General features: G+C 38.8%; 1 protein-coding gene across 19 annotated transcripts in view; it reads left to right on the top strand.

Moving 5' to 3' along the window:
* LOC136855128 (aftiphilin-like) overlaps nt 1-22,954 on the top strand; it is a 102,095-nt gene that overhangs the window by 51,047 nt on the left and 28,094 nt on the right. For 7 of the 19 annotated variants that reach the window (XM_067131993.1, XM_067131987.1, XM_067131994.1 and 4 more), the window contains exons 4-5: nt 2,954-3,205; nt 8,768-8,998. In XM_067131993.1, coding sequence (XP_066988094.1) covers nt 2,954-3,205; nt 8,768-8,998 — 483 coding nt within the window. The remainder of the gene's footprint in view (nt 1-2,953; nt 3,206-8,767; nt 8,999-22,954) is intronic. The other 12 variants (XM_067131996.1, XM_067131991.1, XM_067131997.1 and 9 more) reach the window with 3 other exon arrangements.

Genomic DNA, 22,954 nt, shown 5'->3' with positions numbered 1-22,954 from the left:
GTGGTAGTTAATTATCTCATCAGTAATGTTTTAATGGCCAATCCAGCTTGCATTCACAAGCTTATCATAATAGAAAGAACCTCTGTTTGTATATTAGGAAGAATACTAATTACTTTAAAATTTATTTTATTTACTAGACAAATTCTTCCATATGATCTTTTTAAAAATCCTAATTTTAACCACCAAATGTATTTCATTGTGGTACTGCAAGGTAATGTTTCCCAAAATCTTTACTCTATGACTAGATAATGAAAGTCTCATGGTAGTCTGCAAAACTATTAGAACTAATTCTTCAGAAGCAGAGAATTGGCTATAAACTGGGTAACTTAAAAAAAATTGAAAATCTCTTTAATCAGTGCTCAGTCAGAGATGACAAAACTTCTAAGATTGTTAATTCGACAATATCTATCAAAACATTGAAACGAATACACAGCCGCTATTCAGCAAAATGTAAGAAAGAAGTCAGTAAAGGATAAATAATTCACAGAAACTGTACGTCACGCTGAACACGTAACACAACAGTTAAGAGGTCTGGCCAAAATTATTTAAAATTTGTTAGATCAAAGACAGGACCTCTGTAACATGCCCTAAAGTGTAATGGCCAAAGAGTTTGTGATCCTTACGCAATTTAAGTTGTCAGTAAAGCCCCTGTATTCGCGTTCTCACGATTCATGGACTCGGCTATATGCGGGATTTTTTGTGGAACCTATCTAAAAATTATTTGCGGGAAAACGCCCATTTGCAGGTTTTTCTGTGGAACATATCTATAAAAATATTCGCGGGGAACCTGTCTATTCGTGGATGCAGATTTTTTTTCTTTTTCATAAAGCAATGCTGTATTCTGTATTCTGTATTTTTATGTTTATTGTATAATAACATTAAATAATAATGTACAGTAATAATAATACTACAGTACGTAATGGTAATAAAATAATAATAGTATCGTAATATTAAATATTAAGATTAAATTAAATATGTAATACTACACTGGGTACCTGTAATAATAATAAATAATAAGATTACAGAAAATCATACGGGTAACCACCGCTGATAAATGTTGATTATAGATGATGATGATGAATTGGCTGTTCAGTACATTGAGTGATGATGAAGATATGACTTCACAGCAAAGTAGAGGAGTTACATCTCCTCTGAGGGCGCCTCTTCACCTTCTTCAGGAGGCGCTTCATCAGGAGTTTCAGGAGGGGCCATCATGTTAAGGTATTTGAACATGGCAACGAAGGTGGTGTGGCAGGGTTGCATGATCTCATTAATGGTATTGGAAATATTTGTGGCCCTTTCTTCATTATTATCCAGTGCCTTTATCATTGTCTGCAGCTGCCTGACTGACTTAATAAATTTGTACAGACTGTGAAATTGTTCATTATCCTGGTCCATTTGTGGGATAGTAAAGAGGGCAGCGAGTTCTCCAAGAATGACCTCCTCAAGTATTTTACCTTGTTCATACTTGTGCTCAATGCTGGTGACCCATAGTAAAATTACTGATGCACTCGTAGGTAGCCAGGTAATGTGAGTCTACAACAGACGGCCACAAATACACAGTGACACTTGAAGGTGACGGTTCTTGGCATAAGATGAAAACCTCTAATTAAACCCTGTAGATTCTGGCAGAATACTGGAATATTCTTAATTCTGTACCTGCAATAAATCATTTCTTGAAACATCTCGGGCACTTTCTTTTAAGACATACTTACTACATTAAATCATCAGCATATCATAACTGGCTATTGTGTTTGTGCACACCAGAAAAATACATAAACAGTAAAGATTCGACTTAACAGTGGAGTCTGTCTGCTCCATCCTGCACTACAGTACACTGCACTTCATATCCCTACAAAATCCTCAGGGTTTTCAATACTTAATACTCGTGCAACTCTTGGATGTGATGGTAGTCCAAGCAGACCAGGCATTACTTACTTCATTTTGGGTTTCAGACTTAGTCCTTCTCCAGTCTTTATTATGGTATCCTTTCAAGAGTTTGACTTGAAAGGTTATTCACCAGTATGACGTACATAATTGGTCAGCGTCTCGTTGCCTGGGTCACAGGTTGGATTGACAGTTATGAATTCCCTTATTTTACAGCCGTCATGATTCTTAAGAATACAACTTCATTTTCACCCAGAGCTACGGGTCCAGTTGCTAATCTCTTGATAGGAACATATTGTGGACGTAGGTCTCTGCTGCCCAGTTCTGTTGTATCCAGAAGATATAAATTTTTGTAAATCAAAATTTATTTTTTTCATACAAACAGAATACAGTACAGGCAGTTCCTGGTTGTCAGCGGCCTCGGTTATTGGCGATACGGTTTTATGGCGCTTGTCTAGCGATGATGATAACTGGATTTTTGGCACTGATATGCGTCAATCCATGGTTATCGGCACCGATCCCATTTTCAATTATCAGCGATTTTTGGATATCATCACGCTGTCAGAAATGGAACCCTCACATTAACCAGGTACTTCCTTCACTGTTCAGGTCCCATCTTGCCAGTTTTCACAGATTTCAGTCCAAATTCTTATGAGGTGAAAGGTAGTTAACTGTTGGTGATTCAGGAATCTCGAGGCTTTTGTGTAGGGTTATTGCTATTCCTCTTTTGTCTCTAAACTATAAATGGAAGTGCGTAGCATAATTAATGGATTTGTATGAAAAAATCTTTTTAAAGAATTTGATTTGTATATTTCTTTTTACTTTATAAATTGATGACAGTGTCAAGTGTGATGTGGAATGATATGGTACAGTATTTGTTTCATTATCAGTGAGTAACATTTACCAAGTTTGTATGTATTTGTTGTAATTTCTCTCTCCGTCACTCTTTCTTTTTCTCTCAAAACTACTTTTATGCCTTGGGTGACTTTAAGTATTTAGTTGGTGTTGCTTTGAGATAGGTATTAAGATAAATGATTTACTGTGTTTGCCTACTTTCTCCTTACAGCTTGAGAGCCTAATGTTGAAATGGATTCCAAGAGAACCTCTGGCAAGCGCTTCTGAAAACCAGGAGAACCGAATTGTGCCCACGCTTTTCCAGTCAGTTGAAGACGATGCCTTTGTGTGGCGTCAACTTGAAAACTTGGAGGCAAGCGCCGCTCTCACCTTGTCCTGGGGTAATACTCAGGCACAGACACTCTACCTCTCATCCGTCAATGTCGATGCTCGCAACATTGTGAGTAAAACTGCAATGATAACGGTAAACGGCACCTTTTCAGTAGTAGTGCACTAACAGTACTAACTCAGATGCAGCTTGGGGCTATGGTAAAGGGAGTCCCTTTCGATTTATTTGGTGAATGGGCTGTAGCCAGTCTCAAAAACTGGTCGTGCTCCAAAACTGATGGATTTTCTAAACCTGTTAACTTCTGACTGATTTTTACACTGGTATTCATAGTGTACTCTGGGTAACTGCTCTTCTCTGTTCTCACTTTGGTGGTAGGATGTATGGTACAACAGTAGCAAAACTATTTAATGTGTAGTCTTCATTGTGGTAGCACAAATGTGCTCTCTCTCGTAACCAGTATGGTTAAGCACTGTAATATATTCTACCGTACACGCACTGTTCTTGAATAATGCAAGATGGATGAAGTGATGCTAGAATGCTTGAACAATGCACTTTACCTTATTAAGCTGTTTATTTGACATCATCACCTTCTCATGATTCTTAAATGGAAAAATAAAGTCTGCAGTATTATGTATGTATATTGCTCTGTACAGGAAGCTTTCACCAACTTGATCAGGTGGCCTCTTCAGCCTGAAGAAGCCAACTGATCAAGTTGGTGAAAGCTTCCTGTATATAGCAATATACATACATACTACTGCAGACTTTATTTTTCCAAAGATGTTTATATTTGAATATGCCGTTATTGTAAGAAAAAACTTAGGGTCACAGTTATGTTTGATGCATTTTCAGTCAATAATAAGTATTGTGGAAATTTATATAGAAAAGTAGGGACTGCAACTTTTAGGTTTAAAGAAGTGGAAGAATATAAAGGAAAGATACTTTCTTTAGTATCATCATGAAGGACAGATACTTCCTTTTCCATCATTATTGTGGTGAATTGAAAATTTGAGCAATGTTTATCATTATTACTATACAGTAATCCCCTCATCCAGATTATGATGATGATAAGTAATTAATAAAGTTTTCAAGGTAGTGGCAGATAACTTGCAACTGATGATGATTCTCAAGATTTTTTTTGTAGCTTTATAACCTCCCTTTGAGAGATTCAGAAATATACCCCTTGGCAAGTAAACTTAATGTGAAGCATAGAAATCTTTGTAAGTTGAGTATATTCACGTACTGTGGTACAGGTAACACTACATCACAATAGAGTTGCCGCTTAAGTGGGTGTAAAGGTGTGATTTCTCAAGTTGCAGACATTGCATTCACCTATTCCACGTAAATATATTTTTTGGCCTTGGATAAAACTTAAAGCTTAAAGGCATTTTCAGTGTTGTTGCTTTTGTTAAAAATTAAAATGAGAAATAAAATTGGCTTAATCCTTTTATACATGTTTATGTCGAGCAACTGCAAATGTTAAAAAGCCACAAAAATACTATGAATAAAGAAGTGACAAATCAAGTGAAAACAAATATTAAACTAGATAAAATAATGTACTGTAAAAAGATTTATTGCATAAAATAATGATTTATTGCATAAAATAATGTAAAAGTTTAAAAATGTTAAAAATATTGTTGTAATTACATGACATTCGGCTACAGTCTGCACTGTACTGTTGTTTGTAAGTAGCTCCAGTGTTTGGTCACCAGCCGTAAAATTCAGAAATCAATAAAAGAGTGCCAAATCATATAAAAACAAATTGAAATAAACAGTACTCCAAAATCAGAAGCTTTCTTACCTGGGAGTGCTACTGGACACCAAGAATTGGTAGGCTTCTCTGAAGGAGACGTGTGTGTAGACAGTTTTCTGTTAATAATAGAAGAATTTCTCTCCCTTGCTCCCTTGCTATCCTAGAAGTGGCTTTCTCTCTTTGGACACAAAGTATCATTAGAGAAGATCTTACCAGGTGATACCAGATCTGATACCAGCTGGCATCAGAATGAGAATGAGACCGATTCCGTTCTTTCTCAGGAGTCACTGGGACTGGAAAATTCAACTGGACTCCATTCAAATTTAGGTCTCAAGGGAATTAGAGTATCCCTGAGATGTTGGAGTCATTGGGTTTGTCTATTTCAAGGCGTCTTTTTCGTGTTGAAGACCCCAGACCTCACATTGTATTCATATGCATTGTCAGAGTGACGGGAGTGGTTGCACCTGGCAGACACATAGCAAGGTTTTTTCTGCAAAGGATCGAGAGCTCCACATAAATCAGTTGGAAATATTGGCAGTGTGAAGCACCCTTCTAGCTTTGGAGGATTAGTACAGGGCAAGGAGGTAGCATTCTTTTCAGACAATACAACAGGTATGGCTTGTTTTATTAATATATCACTTGAACAGAGGAGAGGAATGTTCTTCTGTTGCCCCAATTTGTGCCAGGGAAAAAGAAAATTGTAGTGGACCAACCAAGTTAGCTGATCAGGTTATATAGACAGTGTGGAATCTGCATCCACAAGTATACAAAGACCTTTGGAAGCTGTGGGCCATCCCCTTATGGACCTTCTTGCCACCAGGTTCAACACTCATCTGATGGTGTACTGCTCACAGGTTCAGGATCCTCAAACTTGGGCTGCCTACACAATTCTGTTAGATTGGTTTTATCTAGACCTCTGTGCTTTTCCCCCTTTTCTATGATGCAAAGGGTTTAGGCAAAATTCCTTAAGCTATGAATTCACACATAACTTTGGTAACAACTTGTGGGGTTGCAGATGGTGGTTCCCAAACCTTCAGCCTCTTAGTAGACTTCCTATGGCCCCTTCCACCAAGAAAGGATCTAAAACAACCAGGATGCATGAGATTTTCCCAGAACCTCCCCATGCATCAGCTGACTGCTTGGAGACTCAGCTGTTGTACAAGCAATGGTCTTTGTAGAAAAAGCAGGTCAGTCATTAACTCGAGAAGAGAGCCAAAAAATGCCCTGTACCAAAGACAATGGTCTTTCTATAGAGCTTGGTAATCCTCCAGAGGGATATCCTGCACCCTTACCTCTATAAATAACTTGTTTAAATTGTTGATAGACCACACCAAGGGTTATTCATTCTGCCATTAAGGGACATCTGTTCTGTATTTAGGCTTACTGGTTTAGATTTTTCATCCAAATTGGACATTAAGGAGGCCATCCACGACTTCCAAATCAATATTCCTGAATCTCCAATTTGACCCTGTTTTGGAACTTGGGTATGGCGCTAAATTATTTAAGTAATGCCCCCGTTTAAACCCTTGAGGGCAGCCTTCCTGGTCTCCCTGAGGACTTTGATAGTCAAGACTATTTTTGATAGCCTTGGCTTTGGTGAAAAGCCAGTGAGCTCTAGGCTTTCTCATGCTCAATGGGCTTGACTCTTCAAAGAGCAATCCTTTCTGTTATGCCCTCATCAGGGCAAATGATGACTTTTAACTCACATGCACTGATTGTTCTTTTGACATCCCTAGTCTATCCTGTCTGATGCCACAGGGGGAAGAAGCTTTCTTATGTTCAGGCAGACTCTGCAGAGGTATTTGGAAAGGGCTGGGGACATCAGATGAAATGTCAGAAAGTTATTTTGCAGTCCTAGAAAACAAAGAATGCCATGGCTTTTGTGTTTAAAGCCCTCTCCAAGGAGGCACACTCTTAGCTAGATTCTCTTTATCTCTCCTGAAAGTAAGTTCCTTGGTGTGAGAGTGTTAGCAGCCACTTTCAGTTTTCTCAAGTGCGGCTCAGTGGAGATGTAACTCTGTATTTGCCTTGCGTTATTTTTGTGGTGTAGAGATTCAGTATGAATCAGAGCACTTTTGCACATGATTGCGACAGGGGAACTCATATCTTGGGGGGGTTATTTGTGTGTGCATTATCCTACCTCCTATTCCAGTGTGGGAGTTAACTATCACAATACAGAGGTAAGATTTATTCCTAAAATGAAAATTTTAATAACATTTATTTTTTAAATACTTATATTATTATTTATCACTCTTCTCACTCAAGTGGATGGAGAAAAAACTGAAAACACCCGAAATGGATAGGTCAACAGATGGTGGGGAGTAGAGCCATCAAAACAGAGGGGGGTTTATGTAAAAAGAATAGATTTCAATAGGAAAATGTTCATCATTAAAGATCAAAAATCTGAAATCAGTGGGTTTGGAAATATTTGCCTGATGATATGGTAGTGATTATTGATGATTAAGGTTACTCTGAAACATCTAACTTAGCCTTGATTACTGTATTTTTAAAACAGTATTATTGCAGCCAAATTTTAGCTTTACAGAAGACATTTGACTGACCTGTTTTGGGTTTATTCATCCATAAAAATTCAATTTTCTTATTACCAAAACAAGTATAAGGGCTTTACTTGTCAGAGCATGGAAGAACAAGTCACAGAATGGTTAAAATATTTTTATTTATTGCATTCAAAACTGATATTTGAGAAAATTACACTTGAAGAAATTGTGTACAGTAGCAATAATTAGTATGCAGGAGTCATAAAGTTAGTTAAAATTTCAATATTGAATTCATAGTAGAAACTGGCACATTTTTTATACAGTAGATTGACAGATTTCTTGTAAATGTAACTTGACTGTAGATATGTAAGTTATTTTGTAGTTTGAGTGACAAAATTGCATTAAAGTTTAATGGAATGCTAGGCTAGCTATTTTACCCAGGTGCCTATGAATATCAGGATCCCTGTTATTTGTGGTTTTCCTATTCAGTCTTGTCAAATTACCTTGATTGAAGACAACTTGTACTGGATTCTGTGAATGTCCATGCAGTTCTTGCATTTTACTAATGAAGAATTCACTCTTCCTCATTTGCAGAGCTCTGTTTTTTTAGTCTTTGATTTACACTGCTAATTAAGAAGGCTGTTTCAAGTAATGTTAGTTTAGCTAGATGCTTTCTGCTTGCTAACCACATCAGCAATCTGTATATGAATATGCCGCAGCCACCTTACCCACACATGCCCATTCTTCATGGTTTTTAGTTGTTTAATCATCTTTCCCCCATACAGTTGAGTGAATTTTTTTCGTTAGGGAAAGAGAAAGGTTTTTGAGATGCCTCCAGTTTGATAATGCATTGGATTTGTGCTGTATATCTGGTAATTAGTTTATTTGAAATTTGACAATTTGTATTACTTGTCTTTGGAAATTCAGCATATTCTGAGTGCTAGTGATGGTATGTTGACTGTAAGTTCTTCATTTCTCTCTGTCAGCATTGGTTGTTGTGTAGGCACAACTAACAGATGGTTGAATCCTGGAGTAAATTTCAAGATTCCATAGATTCAGTATAATGAAGTACAGTAATATTAGTATGTTTCATGAAACTAAAAATAATAGAATCTGTGTATTTTGCCAAATTGTTCAATAAAATTTTGATGTTTTTAGCTGTATGTTGTTAAACATTTTTTGCTTTGTAGGAACGCTATATGTTGCTTGCATTTGGTTTGATTATTAAATAACATATGCATCTGTGTGCATTAATTTTCTTGTGTACTTTATTTCAAATAAGTTATCCAGACTTTCACTTTTTTTTTTTTAAACAAATACTATAGTATTGAAATGGACAATATTTAACACTGCAGTCATATTTTTTTTCTGATTTGATTTTGTAAATGGGCATTATCTGGCTTAGAATATGCCCAGATTCTTGGTGAACTTATCTGTACTTTCCAACAGCTCTTTGGACAGAAATGGAGTTCATCAGTCCCACTGTTTGCACAAACTCTGAGCTTTTCTCCGCTCACTCCGGCTAAGCCGACAGAAAATGGCTGCACACTGGAAGGTGGGAATAGAGGCTCAGTATCTCCTCCAATATTGTCCTCTGGCATTAGCCCCAAGTTCAGTGCAGGCTTTCGCAAAGACGAAAATGAAGTTGAAATTACGTCAGATAATGAAAACGCCCCGGAGGTTTGTACCATAGCTTTATTAGCATTTAAACAACCCTTCGGGAGGTATCGTGGAACCGTAGAGATGAATGTGACTCTTTGTAAAGTTATTTTTGAGATTTTAAATTTTCCATATTTTTTGTTTGTAGCTTGTTTGAAGGAGAGAGTTTTGGGGGGTGTTTTGGTTTTCTTTGTGTTGTTTAGACATATATGTTGGTTGCCCTTGAGTGTTGCTGTATCCAAGGTTTCTGTGTGTTTCATTTATATTGGATGCAGTTATGGAGCACCTTATTTTTCTTTCATTTGCAGTTGGTCGCTTTTCCTTGTGAGTGTAATTCCCCTTAGTACTACTCTGCTTGAAAAGTAATGCTTTTTTTTATCATTTTACTTGGTGATGTCTGTCTGACCTGTGTATTGTAACTTAGTACAGTACAGTATAGTGTTGAATGATATGTAGATTACATGAAATGACTGCCACCCTTGGTAATTCAGATTAAGTACAACCTCTCTTGTTATTCATTTTGATTTATTTGTAACAACATGAATTTTTAATCTTTTGCAATAATTTCAGAATTTATTTAATGATTAGTCGTCCGGAATTTTTATGAAATCTTCATTTACCTGCTTGGCAAGCTGTCTTTCAGGGCTGTGTGTTGTTTCTGGGTTTTGAATAGCTATTGAAAACTTTCAGACATTCAATTCAGAATCATTTAACCATGCTCATTATGACTTTTGCTGGTTTTCCAGTTATGGTCCTCCAACTTTTGGCACTCATCACTGGTTTTACTGCTTCAGGATTTTTTTTTTTTTTTCACTGGGAAAAACATGCTTATTACATCTGTAGTCTGTTTACATGTAATGGTGAATAGTTAAAATCATTACAGAATACAGGGATTTTAAAATTGACATCGGAATCAAATGGATTATTTCCGAAGAAAATAAGGGAAATATGGTGTGTTTATCCCTTTAGAAGTTGATGGCAAACCAAATTAAATTTTAATGGAAACTCGCATTGGTCAGAAAGTGCACAGCAAAAGAGAAAAAAAGTACAACAAATTAGCTCGAAAAACTTGCAAACAGGTCAAGATAGTCAGCATATCAAATTAATATACAAAACCCAGAGGGTGTATTTTCATATGTCATATCAAATGATTGATAGACTAATTGGAACAAATTTTATTGCAACAGTAGCTGTCATTCAGCCACTGCACATGCTGCATTTGATTTTCATGAAGAGAGGCTGTGCTTGAATATAAATATATTTCTAGGTTAACCTTGTACCATTAAACTTACTTAACCCTTATGCTGTTGGTGACCCAACCTTAGTGTAAAGTTGTACCCTGAATACATACTGAGGACGTCTATGAATGGTACATATCAAGAGACCTTGTTATTGTAATCTCTAGGTGTTTACTTCTTGCAAAATAACATTTTGTTCTCAGTCTTAAGGTAAGAATGGATCAAAATACAGGAATGTCAAGCTTAATTTTTCCAGTGCAAAAACTACAAGCAATTGTCACTAAAGCATTTGCAGAATATATTTCAACTTTATCTGTGCTCTCAGTACAGTAGTAAAAATATAAAAAGAACAAAGGAACAATAGAATAAAAGTGAATAATAAAAAACCACAAGGTAAAATGTGGCCATAATTCAGATTTCAATATTTATTTTGAGGAAAATACTCCAAGGAAAAAACGGTTTCCCTTTTACATGTATCGATATTTTGGAATTAATCTTAAATGGTGGTACTCTATACTGGTGATCCAAAATAACTTGTGGTGGTCTGTCTTTAACCAGATTCAGAGGGTTGAGGAACTCTTTTTATGAAAACCCAGGCTTAAGGGTTTGGAGAACCATTTTATGATTTATACTATTCGTTTAGTATACAATCTTTTTCAATACTGCATACAAAAACATGCCGACATGCCTTCTGAGTTAGGGAGGAATTCTTTGTTGTAATAAACAATTATGAGTTTCCCTGGGCAATGAAGAACAACATTTTTCTTTATGTATTCACCCTCATATTTCTGTAGTTTTTAGTTTTATTGAATTTACTAAGTGTAGCTAATGGCATTATATTTTTTAGTTTTATATTGTTGAATGACTACATCTACTTTACAACATTAAATTATTTCAAGATTTACTCTTCTTGAAACCACCAGATGTTATGTTCATGTGTAAATGGGACTTTGCTCTGGGTACAGTTTGCAAAGGTCATTACAACTAAGCATGGCAACACTTTCGTCTAGGAATGTATAATAGTAAGAAAAAGAGAACTTCTGTTTATTGTTTTTAACCATGATATTAGTGTATGTTGTTTTAAATGATTGTTGAACCTCACTGCTGTTCAATGCTAAATGTTGATTGGTTGTACATCTCATAAGGAAATGTTATTATGCAGAATATTTTAGGAGGTTAATTTTACTTATAAGATGCCTTAAGTTTTCAACATTCACTCAGCTAGTGTTTCAGGAGTTTACTTTACTTTATGATTGCTTATGTAAGGAAGCTAAATTTTTTTTGGGTGGTTATGCAAGGGTAGTTATATATTTTTGTCAATAGTTTGTATGATATTGTATATCTTTTGATGCTCAATTATCTTCAACTATAAAGGGACTTTGTTCATTTTTGGTGCAAGCACTGTTTCCTTGCATGTTTTGCACAAGCATGAATAAATCTTTTTTACGGCACATGCATCCTGCAGGAGAATATAACAATTTGGCAGATTAAATTGTGTAAGTTTAGATTTTGATTTGGTATCTGAGATTTCCAGTAGTATTGTTATGCACTGAAAATTATAGTTCAGTGATTCATTCTTGCTTTGTGGCTAGGCTTGAACTTAAGACTCAGTTTCACATCTGGGTTTCTGAAGAGTTTCTTGTAACCATTGTTATGGTTGATTCTCTGTGATGGAAAGATTAAAAGTAACATGCAATTCTTCTAGTACACAAATGTGTACCTGCTCTTTGAACTGGACTGATATGTACAGTTACATGCATTAACTTTAAAATTTATCAGATATATGTAATTAGAAGTTTTTGAGGCATTCCTACATTGCTTGTAGTAGGTCAAGACCAGTTTTCATCTCTAGGGCCTTAATTAATGCAGTGGTTTGTAGTATTTTAAATAAGGTTCAACTCAAGACCTGATAGGTAACAGAAAGATTCATGTAGATTGGGCCTTGTATGATTAAGTTTGGTAGATGTGGTTTTGAAAGAATTTTATTTTCAAGCATATTATCTTGATGTTTTACCAGAAGGTCATTTATGTACTGTATTAGATATTATTATACTTGAATAAATACAGTACATATATGAATGTTGTAGCAAGAACTTGCCTGTCTTGTGCCTGATTTTGAATCAAAATGATATGTTGAAGTTACATTATCCCAGGGAGTAGATGCACATTTCAGTACTTGAAACTTGAAATTTATTCTTTTTACCTTAGGACTAAGAACAAACTCATACAGTGGACAAACCTCTTATTTTTAGCCATGTGGTTTTTATTGAAGTGCAGTTTAGGCAAATGTTTCATTAAGTAAAAGAATCCTTGAGTCATTCTCATAGGCAAGTATGGGGTTTTAGGAAAAACTGCCCAGTGTGTCATCTTAGTCTCAGTTTTTCTCGTTATCATTACAGGACATCATATACTGTAGTGATACTGCAATATTTTCATAATATTCCAAAAGCCCAGAGGCCCTATAAATTGATTTAAGAAGAATAGTGAGTTGCTTTTCTGGACTCTAATAGGACATGTCCAAAGATTTGTTCTTGAATGAGATGAGCCACTGAGTTGCATTCCTGGAATCTCATAAGGCTTGTCCAGATTTGTTCTTGAATGACTTGAACAAGGACAGCCAAATGGAAAGGAATTGCAGGAAGAGGATGAAATCAAAAGACAAAAAGCAATGCAGCTTGAGCTGAATAAATATTACAGAGAACTGTAAGTCATACTTTTTTATGGGTCCATTTGTTCCTTTTAGTTTGTTTTTCATGCTACCTGTGGATAGCTTGTTTTATATACAGTACATTTTTGTATGACTGAGCTTTCAAGTGGAAAGAACATAATGAAGAAGTTGATGTATCTTAACATTGTGTTTGATTGAGCATCTTTTTTTTCAGAAGAACCCCATTTTTGTTTTATTGGAACACCTTTAGAGGAAGATATTCTTTTTCTTTTGTCAACTTTTTCCACGCAGCCTGAAATGTGGCTTTTGTATTTTTGAGTCATGCTCTATTGTGGAATTGATGATGCCATCCTTTACTTGCCATAAATGGTTTTTTACATTTTTGGTCCTGTAGATAATTTTAAAAAGTCCTTGCATGCAGTGAGTGCTTTCTGACACACTGCTGTCTGCTGGAGCATGTCATTGTCTTTACTTAACATCTCTTCAAGTGAAGGGCCGGAAACAAAAGTGGTACAAATTTTCTTCTCATTTCCCATTTTCCCATATGGACCACTCGTAAACCTTTTGGGCTCCAAAAAGACACTTTACTGGATCTTTTGGGCTTTGCAAAATTGCCATCAGCACTGCTCATGAGCTTTAGGAACCATATTAACCAGGCTATCCTTTAGGAACAATAAAGGCAATAACACAAGCCTGTTTGAAGACAGTAGTTCACAATGTGAACGTCAGTACGGTAATTCTTCAACTATCCAGATTAATAGAGCCAAGGGCCCATTAGATAATGGTAAAATCCAGATAATGGCGAATAAATAAATACAGTATAGGGGTTTTCAAGGGCAACTCCATACCCTTCCTCACCTAACCCTGTCAATACCACGTAACTGTAAACATTCAGTATGCTTATAAACAATAACCATCACACTTTAAACTGGAAACTTTTTGGAAAAGCAATTATCTACCTTTTTCCCCCCCCCATTTGTAACAAAATATGCTGCATAAATACACTTTAAAAAAATGTTACCCCTTCTTTGTCTCTCTTTGGCAAACGACATAGTTCAGTCGGTAATTAGCCTACCTATGTTTACCCACAGCCTACCATGGTTTTATGACCATTGATGTATTTTTATACAGCAACTTTCTCATCATTTGTTACAGTATTGTATTATAATACACGAGATATAGACTGTGTATGTGTGAACTATTTAAACTAAAGGTATTGGTAATGAAACTGATACTTTTTAAATGAACCTTACCTCTCCATTGTATAGCTTTTACTTCCGTGCCAGCAGCAATTCGACAGGTTGAAACAAAAAATGAGAACACTCGGTTTTCTACGAATATTTGTCTTCTATCCGTCTACTTTCCCACCCCCACCAGGGGACTGATAGGTACAAACACTCGTAGCTGGTCAGTCTACTGCACTTTGTCACTGGTTTCAGTAGGAGGTCGACAGATTGTTATGTGCTCGGTTTTCTGTTGGTTTGTTTTTGGATGTTCTTTTAATTTTTTAATATTCAGTAAGAACCGATAAGGTAAGAGTTGTCGCAATAGGCATTATTCCAGTTTTATTGACCTTCATGATATGTTTTCACTGAGGGAAAGGTTAGGATTGGATAACTATGTGAATCGTAGTTGAACGAAATCTGGTAATTAATTGTGAATGGAGAGAGCTTGTTAGGTTGTAGAAACAACTGTAGAGGATAATACTTCTAAGACTTGAGTTTAAGGGATGCATGTCTTGTTTGCTTCCCCATTTAGTTAACTGGTTAGGTCCTCTGGTGGTTCTCTTGGCTCTGTTACTCAAATGAACTTCCCATTGATTAAGGGCGTTAGATTTGATAGGATCATTTTTTATGTTCACTTGATGGAAGTTTTGCGGGATATTGTTATTGTTATACTGATTCCCCATGTGTTGGAGGAAGGGTCGACGCCCCTGCTTTTTTCCTGCCTTGTCCTTAGCATGTCCTGTCTTACTCCCTTGTGGCTTGGAGCAACGAAACTGGGGCATGTCAGAAAGTGGTACAGATCTGTGCCTGTTCTCTCTTTGTTCTGTCTGGCATCTGTGGTTCTAGTTCCAATGTGAGAGGCACCAGGGTCGCTCAGGTGAGAATAAGAGGAGTCTCCTGACATATTTACTTATTTAATTTTACTGTATCAGATCGGCTTGGTAGCAGTGATGCTTCGACTCTTTCTGGTAGCACAGTATTTAAGCGAGTTTTAGCTGCTTCCACTGGACAGTAAGCATAGACTAAAGCTACCTTGTCAGGGAAAGGTATCTTTTGCTTTGATGTGCTTCACTTCAGTCCCCTGTAGCTAAGGGCCTTTAACAGTTTAAGGCTGGTGTAAGTATCAGTTAGGCTCTAGTGAGAAGCCTAGAAAGTCTTTGGCTTTTCTGTGTGTCATGGCTTTTTTCTGCCAGGGCGATGGTGTGCCATCGCAGTTTTGTCGCACCAGTAGTTTGCTTCTAGTGCAAATTTGCATATTTTGCTGCAGTGCTACATTTTTGTGCACCTTTTGCCAGCCCACGTATTGCCTGAGTGTCCATTGCTTGCTCATACGCCCACCATTTGTGCACCTATAGCGTGTGGGCCTATGACTTGTGTTCGTATCATCTGTGTGCCTTTCGTATGCCCATTTTTCCCTTGCGTGTTTATCAGTTGTGCTCCTGTTGCTGGTTGCTGTTAGTAGTATCAACATTCTGTTTTGGGGATTTTGACTCCTTTTCCAGTTCTATTGGTAAACAGTTGGTTACTGTTTCGTTTTTGCTGATTTCAACGTGGTTTAGGAACGTTCTCATTATGGTGAGAATTTCCTGATCAGAACATCATTTCATCGAGATGACAGGTATCCAACCGAATAGGTGTCATCCTTTTGAGCTGGAGCAAATGGTTTTGCCGGCGGTAATTAAAGAGGAGTTTTATGTATGTGACTTAACAAGTAATTACATAGCTGTTAGTTTCAAACTATCACGGCAGTTTTAAATTAAAAAATCTTGCTAGCACCTCAATTGTTTAGTGTCTAGTGTAGGTGACTAGTCCCACCCACTAACGGGAATACTAGGAATGACTTAGCAGACAGCCTCATTGTGTTTCTGCCAATCTTGATGTAAACATCAGATCTTTGCACCAGTTTTTTAATTATTTGCCGGTTGTACAACCTGATTTCAATGAAGTATTATCGCTGATTTTGTTAGCCTCCAAGCTCATAACCTTTTAGGATCAGTATTTTATCGTTTGGTTGCTTTTAAGATCTGATTCAAGTTCATATTTTCACTATTCTAGTGAATTTACAATCATTTGATTAACTTTCAGCATAATAAAGTAAACATTGCATTTGCTACTGAGCCAATTTTTTTGGTAATGAAATGCATACCTGAAAGTCTTAGATAATGCTTGATATGAATTAACTAACATCTTATCACACTTTCCTTTGCAGAGAAGTGAAAAGTGTAAGGGCAGAACACAATGAGAGAAATTGTGCTTTGCCTTTGGTTGCGATGGGGTTTTGAGGATGATTTGGCAGCCGGAAATCGGCTCCGAGTGCCAGTAGCACTGGCCATCTACCGAGCTCTTAGCTTTCGAGCTACTAGCTGGTGCCAGTTCTCCCCGCATCCAGTTTTTCTTCCCTGCTACCAGCTCTTATATTTTATCCACTTGCTTCCTCGCCTGGCTCCTTTGCTTTCTTTCTGCGACTTTGTCAGTTTTCGTCAGGATTAACGGATATTAACCTTGTAATAGTGAAGTGTTGGGCAGTGGAGGAGGCGACTGCTCATCCTGCTGACGCTCCTAGACAAAGGTCCCTGTCAGACTCCCCTAAACCTGGGAGGAGGCATACTGAAAGTCCAAGGAGGTCGGTGGGGTTTGCCCACGGCTGCTGGTAGTTGTCCTCTCAGTTGAACCTGTAGTACAGTCCCAGGTATTGGCAGACAGCTACTGAAAAGATGTCTTGATGGATGTGTAGTGGAGGAGGTAGCTTTTCGGCCTGTCACATCTCCTAGACTTAAAGTCTCTGCCATACTCCCCTAAACTTGGGAGGAAACATTCCAAGGGAGTCCAAGGGTGTTTGCCCCCAGGTAGTTGCCCCCCCTCAGTTGAACCTATAGTACATTCCCAGGTTTCAGTGGACAGCCACGGAAAAGGTGTCCAGGTGGAAGAGCACGCATTATTGTCTGCTGGTTCGGACTCCAGTGCGGGCAAGGAGCGTAGTTGGTGCTTTTATAGTGCTTCTAGGCCATTGAAAAGGCATGCATCCAATGCTGAGCACGCTTCTCACTTCCTTGTAAGCAGTCCAGAGAACAGGAGCATAGTCCCAAGCCTACCTGTAGCTTCTGGGATAGTCCCAGTCGTTTGTCTCTGAGCCTTCGGTGGTAGAGCGCCAGTATTTGGCTCTGAAGCAGTCTTCCACCTTTAAGAAGCTTTCTGAGCGCCAGGTGGGATCCGAGCACCTAGCGGAATCCGAGCGCCCAGTGGGATCCGAGTGCCCAGTGGGATCCAAGCTCCCAATGGGATCTGAGCACACAGTGTCTAAGCGTCCAGTATCCAAGCTCCCAGTGTCTGCACATCCACCTGTGTGTGTATGTCCAGCTGTCCATTTGGCGCCAGCTGTCAGGCATCCGGTGCCACAATCCAGTCACGAGGCGCCACCTCTTCAGTATCAGACTATACAACCTGCTCACAAGCATTTTGTCTCTCTTTTCATTATGTCCCATCCTTCCCTGAAAGCTACAAGGGAGCCAACACTATTTCCCTTTTAGCAAAAATTATTGTCTCAAAGTGCTGTCTTTGCAGACAAGGATTTTTGTGTCCCGATTTTATGAGCTTGTTGAAGAAAGCTCTTACCTCAGGCATTTTCTTCATCCTCTAGAAGTCTTTCAGGGATTTGGGAGTTTGACTTTCATTGAAAAGAGAACAAGAAAGTGTCTCTTGTCTTCCCCCCTGTGATGTTTCGACGGATTTAGACCTTCTTGTCATATATTTTATCAAGATTTGAAATTAAGGTTTTTGACTGGCTAAGTAGTTAGAGGATTCCCAAGTGTTCACTGAGAAGCTTCGCCTCAGTTTCCCTCTTAGTCCTGTCCTGTGCGGACAAGGACAATTGCGACGGTTTTAGAGATTTCCGTTTTTCTTCAGAAGCTCAGATAGAGAGCTCTAGTGCTCCTTTACTTTTGTGAGAACCACACAGTCGCAATCAGCCTCTTCCTCAGTACAGCCTCTGTCACAAGAGTCAACTTTTTGGTTGTCAGTCGCAAATCTCAGAATTTTTTGGCTTTTCTGTTGGGAAGAGAATCAAGCTACTTTCAGATGGTTCACTAATTTTTAGCCCCTTCTTTCTTACTCGGAACATAAGTGGACGAGTCTGTTGGCGACTGTCATCCACAGAGATTTTTTCAAGTTAGACAGACTTCATAGGAGGGTTTTGCATTCTTCCTTTAGTTTTCATCCAGTTCCAAGATTTATGGGAGTCAGTAAACACCATAACAGTTTTTTGGTTCTTCAGGCCACTAAAGATACACTTGACAGTTGCTGTTCTCAGTTTTTGTCTTCCATGGGAGACCTTACTTGGGCTCCAATCAAGAAGAGAAAGCGCCTTGATCCCTCTCAGTCCAGCGCTTCTTAGTGGTGCCCATTCCCAAACACCTGGAATCAACTTCCGAGCTCCTGGCGCCATCTTCCTGGTGCCTGGCACCTATTCCCAAACTCCTGTCATCTGTACCAGAGCTCAGCACTTTTTAGCCAGGACTAGGCTCCTACCACTGAAAGCCTAGCTTCTGCTCTTCGACTTTTTCTGTTTACAGTATTGCATTAGACTGCAGGAAAATTCATCACATCTGGTTTTGGACATGTCTCCATTATCCTTTGACCAAGATTTTGTGTCTTATGGATTTTTTAAGCAAGTCCAATAAGAGTCAATCCCGCACAGCTGCCAAGAATCAGCAGGGTCGGCAAGTAGTCCGCTCAGTTGTCTGTGAGTCTGCACGATGATATGTAAGTTCACTCCATTGCTTGCAGTCCTCAGAATGGGCTACGAGTCTGCATGGCCCACAGTTCTCTTTCCCTCTTTGGTTAGAGAATGAAATTTAGGACGGAGACGAACTAGACAGTCTAGTCGGCCATTCTTCCAGTTCGGGGATCTAGGCTTCGGTCTCTATGGCGTAAGTCTTCCCTCGAGTCCCTGCTCTTACAGTCGTCTTCATTTTCTGACCATGAACGTCAGTTCCCTGAATATGTCCATGTATCCCAGGACAGCTGACATCTTGTTTCCCTTCGAAGGAAAACCCGAAGGTGTTGAACACAAGACCAACTGAAATGGAGAAACACAGCCAGATACTGTCATTTTTTCCCATAGGCCTAGATTTAAGTCGGACATGCAGTGGTGACTGTCCGAACTAGTCTTTGAGAAGTGAAGTTCCTCCTCTGAGGCTAGACTTAGTCTTCTGCTCAGCTCCTTCATCTAGGCCAGGGAGCTCGCTCGAGGAACCGGGAGGTTTCCGGATCGTCTTCCGGGAAGAACAGAGCCTGCAAATCTTTGTCAGAGAGCTGAAGCGATCCATTTAGGACCTCAGTGCTTGATGACCCTTTTTCACTCCAAGACTATGGTAATTCATTTAGACAAGACCACAGTCCTAACCTTATTACGTTAGCAGTGAGGCTCTCTAGCTTATGCTCTCTCTGTCAAACAGCAAGAGAGCTTTTATTGTGGACAGTCAATCGAGTTTTCTAGTCACTCAATTTTTTCAGTCTAAGTTCTGGGAGACGGTCTGAACCATCAGAAGCCTGTTCTTACCTCTGTCGACCCTGAATCCCCTGGTCTGTCGGGTACTGTGGATTCTATGGGGCAGACTGACTTTGGACCTGTTTGCCACCTCAAGGAAGTGCTGAACAACTTTCAGGCACAGCACAATGTTACGATGACCCTCACAGCCTCTTTCTCACCCATGATTTCTAAACCTTCTAGGGTGGTTGGTGGACTCTCCAAGACTACTTCCTCAATCCATATCTCTCAGTCAACCTTACGTAGAAGAGATACCACCAAGGGTGGCTCACTCTTACTTGGACAGTCTTCAAACTGCTCAGAAGCTTGTCAGAATGTAATGTTTTTTCAAGATGTACTACAGAGGGCATAGCTAGATGCTGACATCAGTCTTCTAGATCTGTCTATCAGACTGTGAATGATTTCAGTAGATGGTGTCTCAGACTCCTTATTCCTTCTTCCAAGACATCTGTGACCCAAAGTGTGGATTGCCTCTTTTCTGAGAAGATCTAGAATCTCTCATATTCCTTCATTAACGATTCTCGAGCTATGGACTCAGTAACTCGGTTTGTTCATTTACCCTTAGAAGTTTAGCCATGAACAAGGACCTTTCCAAGACCTGGACCCGCTCTTTCTCCCTAAGAACTTTTGGAAGAGAAGACTTTCTTGACAGCCGGGAACAGGGCCCGGGCACCCAGGAGCATCCACCAGCTCCCAAGCACTTTCCTTACCTGTCTTCCAGCTCACCTGGTGCCAGCTACAGCCTGGCGCCAGCTCATGCTCTGAGCACCTAGGAGTGCCCGCCAGCTCCCGAATGACTAGCACACCTGGCATCCAGGTCGTTTAGCGCCAGTTACAGCCTGGCACCCAGGAATGCCTACCAGCTCCCGAGCTCTTACCTCACCTGACTTCTAGCTTGCCTGGCGCCAGCTCTTGCTCCAAGAAGGTCTGCAGTCGACCTTCTGGATGTGTAATTGTTCTCCACTTCTCTCAACTTTTAATGAAGTTAAAATCATGTTGACATTTTGCACCACCTTGCGAATAAGTGGCTGGCATGGTATCGCAGAAGGAAGCTTAGGATTTTCTCCTACTATTTCTTCACCTTGGGGAGGTGTCGATTGTGTAGGTGACAGTGTTGTCTGGTTGTTTTATTGTGGTACTGCACCTAGGGCAAGGACACCTTTTGAAGTTTTGCTAGCCTTAGGATAACTCCTTCGCTGTAAAGCTCCCACTTACATAGAGGTGCTCCACGGCTATACTGCCACGCCACTACAGATTAAGATGAGCACCAACCAGAGGCAGTATTCTCCTGCAGTAATTCTCTTGACTGATCAAGAGTGACAAGCATTGTCTTCAGTGCTAGTAACTTTTATATTTCAAATTCATTACATGTCTTAATGGTTTGGAGTAGAATATGTCCATGTATCCCACCTCCTGTCAATGTGGGATTCAGCTATGTAATTACTTGGTAAGTTACTTATGTAAAAATGACATTTTTATAGTAAAATAAAGTTTTATATATACTTATCAAATAATTATAAAATTGGAGCCCTCTCTCCTCCCCTTCCATGGACATGAAGGCACAAACACAATGAGACTGTCTGCTAAGTCGTTCCTGGTATTCCTGTTAGTGGGCGGGACTAGTCACCTACACTAATCACTAAACAATTGAAGTGCTAGCGCGAATTTTGAATTTAAACTGCCACAATAGTTTGAAACTTATAGCTATGTAACTACTTGGTAAGTATATATAAAACTTTATTTTATTATAAAAATGTCATTTTTTAATCCTCTGTGGAAGCTTATCAGGAGTTAGTTCAGTGCAGTCAACTGCTGATCTTCTGCCATCGAGCATTGTAGTCTTTGCCTTGGTGTCTCGGGTGTATTTTCTCCTGCCTTTTCTTTGGCAGGAGGGCAGTTGCTTGTACTGCCGTAAGGAGGGGTTAATGTATGATTTTGTGGAAATAAAACCTTCATTTGAGCTGTATTTCATTGGGTTTGGCCAATGTTTGCTCAAGGCTTTAATGCAGTTCATGGAAAGGGAGCCTCTCGTAAGAATTTTTTTTTGTGCTGCCTTATATTGGAGAGAGAGAACTATTTCATAGTCTAGTGATCTCTTTCCAAATCTGGAGGTAGCATTGTGGAAGGACTAGTCCCTGTGCAGCTGGTTAGGGTTTTCTTGTGGAGGTTTAGCCTTTTATTTGGAGTGTCTGTCACTGCTGATGGCTTCTGTAATGTTTTCAGTCCTTATAGGATTTTTTTTTTAGCAAAGCAGAGGTCTTCTCATCAAGGGCATATGATTTTGGGGAAGTTTTTTGACTTGGCAAGAATCAGGTTTGGGTTCTTAATTGTTTCCTGAACATGAGTCAGCAGATGGTCTCTTGTCAGAGTGGGTCTGGGGCACAATCATTGGAGATCAAGAATTTCGGGAGTTTAACCAGAATTGGAGGAGGCCTGTTACACCTATAATCCCGAATTCTTAGCGATCAAAGGAACTTCAAGCAATGTGCATGTAGAGTAAAGCACAAGAAGCAATGTTATCAGACAAACCATCTTCCCTACTTTTGGTATATATGTATATACATATATATACTGTATGTATATATACATTGTGTTGATTTATATATGACATCATTAAATATTTTTATCCAACTAGATATTAATATCATTGTTGTTTATTCCTTTAGCTCAGGATAGGAAAGACCCTTCTTTGGATAGAAGCAAAGATGATTGTGGCATTTCCTTGGGTGGTTGTGGATAAGAACAATGTGGTAAGGGACCAAGTAAACAGGAAGGATAGGATAGTATTCTGCCTACAGAATGGCTTATGAATTTTTGACTGTCAGTTTCTATAAAAACTAATAAATCTGAATGTTGGCATATTTGTGACTTGGAACAGAAAGTTACCAATCTTTAACTTCCACTTCCAGTTCTTCTGACTGATTTGGCAGGCATTTTTCAGCAGTATTAGTTTGTTATGAACCCTTACATCTCTCATTCTATGATCGGAAGTGAGATACTTATCAAATTTAGAGGATCCAAGGAATATAGGATGTTCCTAGTTGTACCTCGGTCGCTGTAGGAGGATTGATTTGGGTTCTATTGCCTCTGTAGTATATTTCCCTAGAACTCATTCTTTTAGAAAGTTCTTCTAAAACTCCCACATGCTGAAGTTTTTTAAGCTTCCACATGATTCTGATATTTGCGTCGACACCATAACTATCTTGTGCTAGAGTGAGTTTTGTGTGGTGCGGACTAAGGATCTATCCTTAAGTTTTTAAGAGGTTCAACTACTAGTTTTTCCAGAAGCAGTGGTTAGTT

Source organism: Macrobrachium rosenbergii, chromosome 30 (genome assembly GCF_040412425.1).
Source record: "Macrobrachium rosenbergii isolate ZJJX-2024 chromosome 30, ASM4041242v1, whole genome shotgun sequence".
Taxonomy (NCBI): domain Eukaryota; kingdom Metazoa; phylum Arthropoda; class Malacostraca; order Decapoda; family Palaemonidae; genus Macrobrachium; species Macrobrachium rosenbergii.
This window is presented reverse-complemented; position numbering and strand designations above follow the sequence as displayed.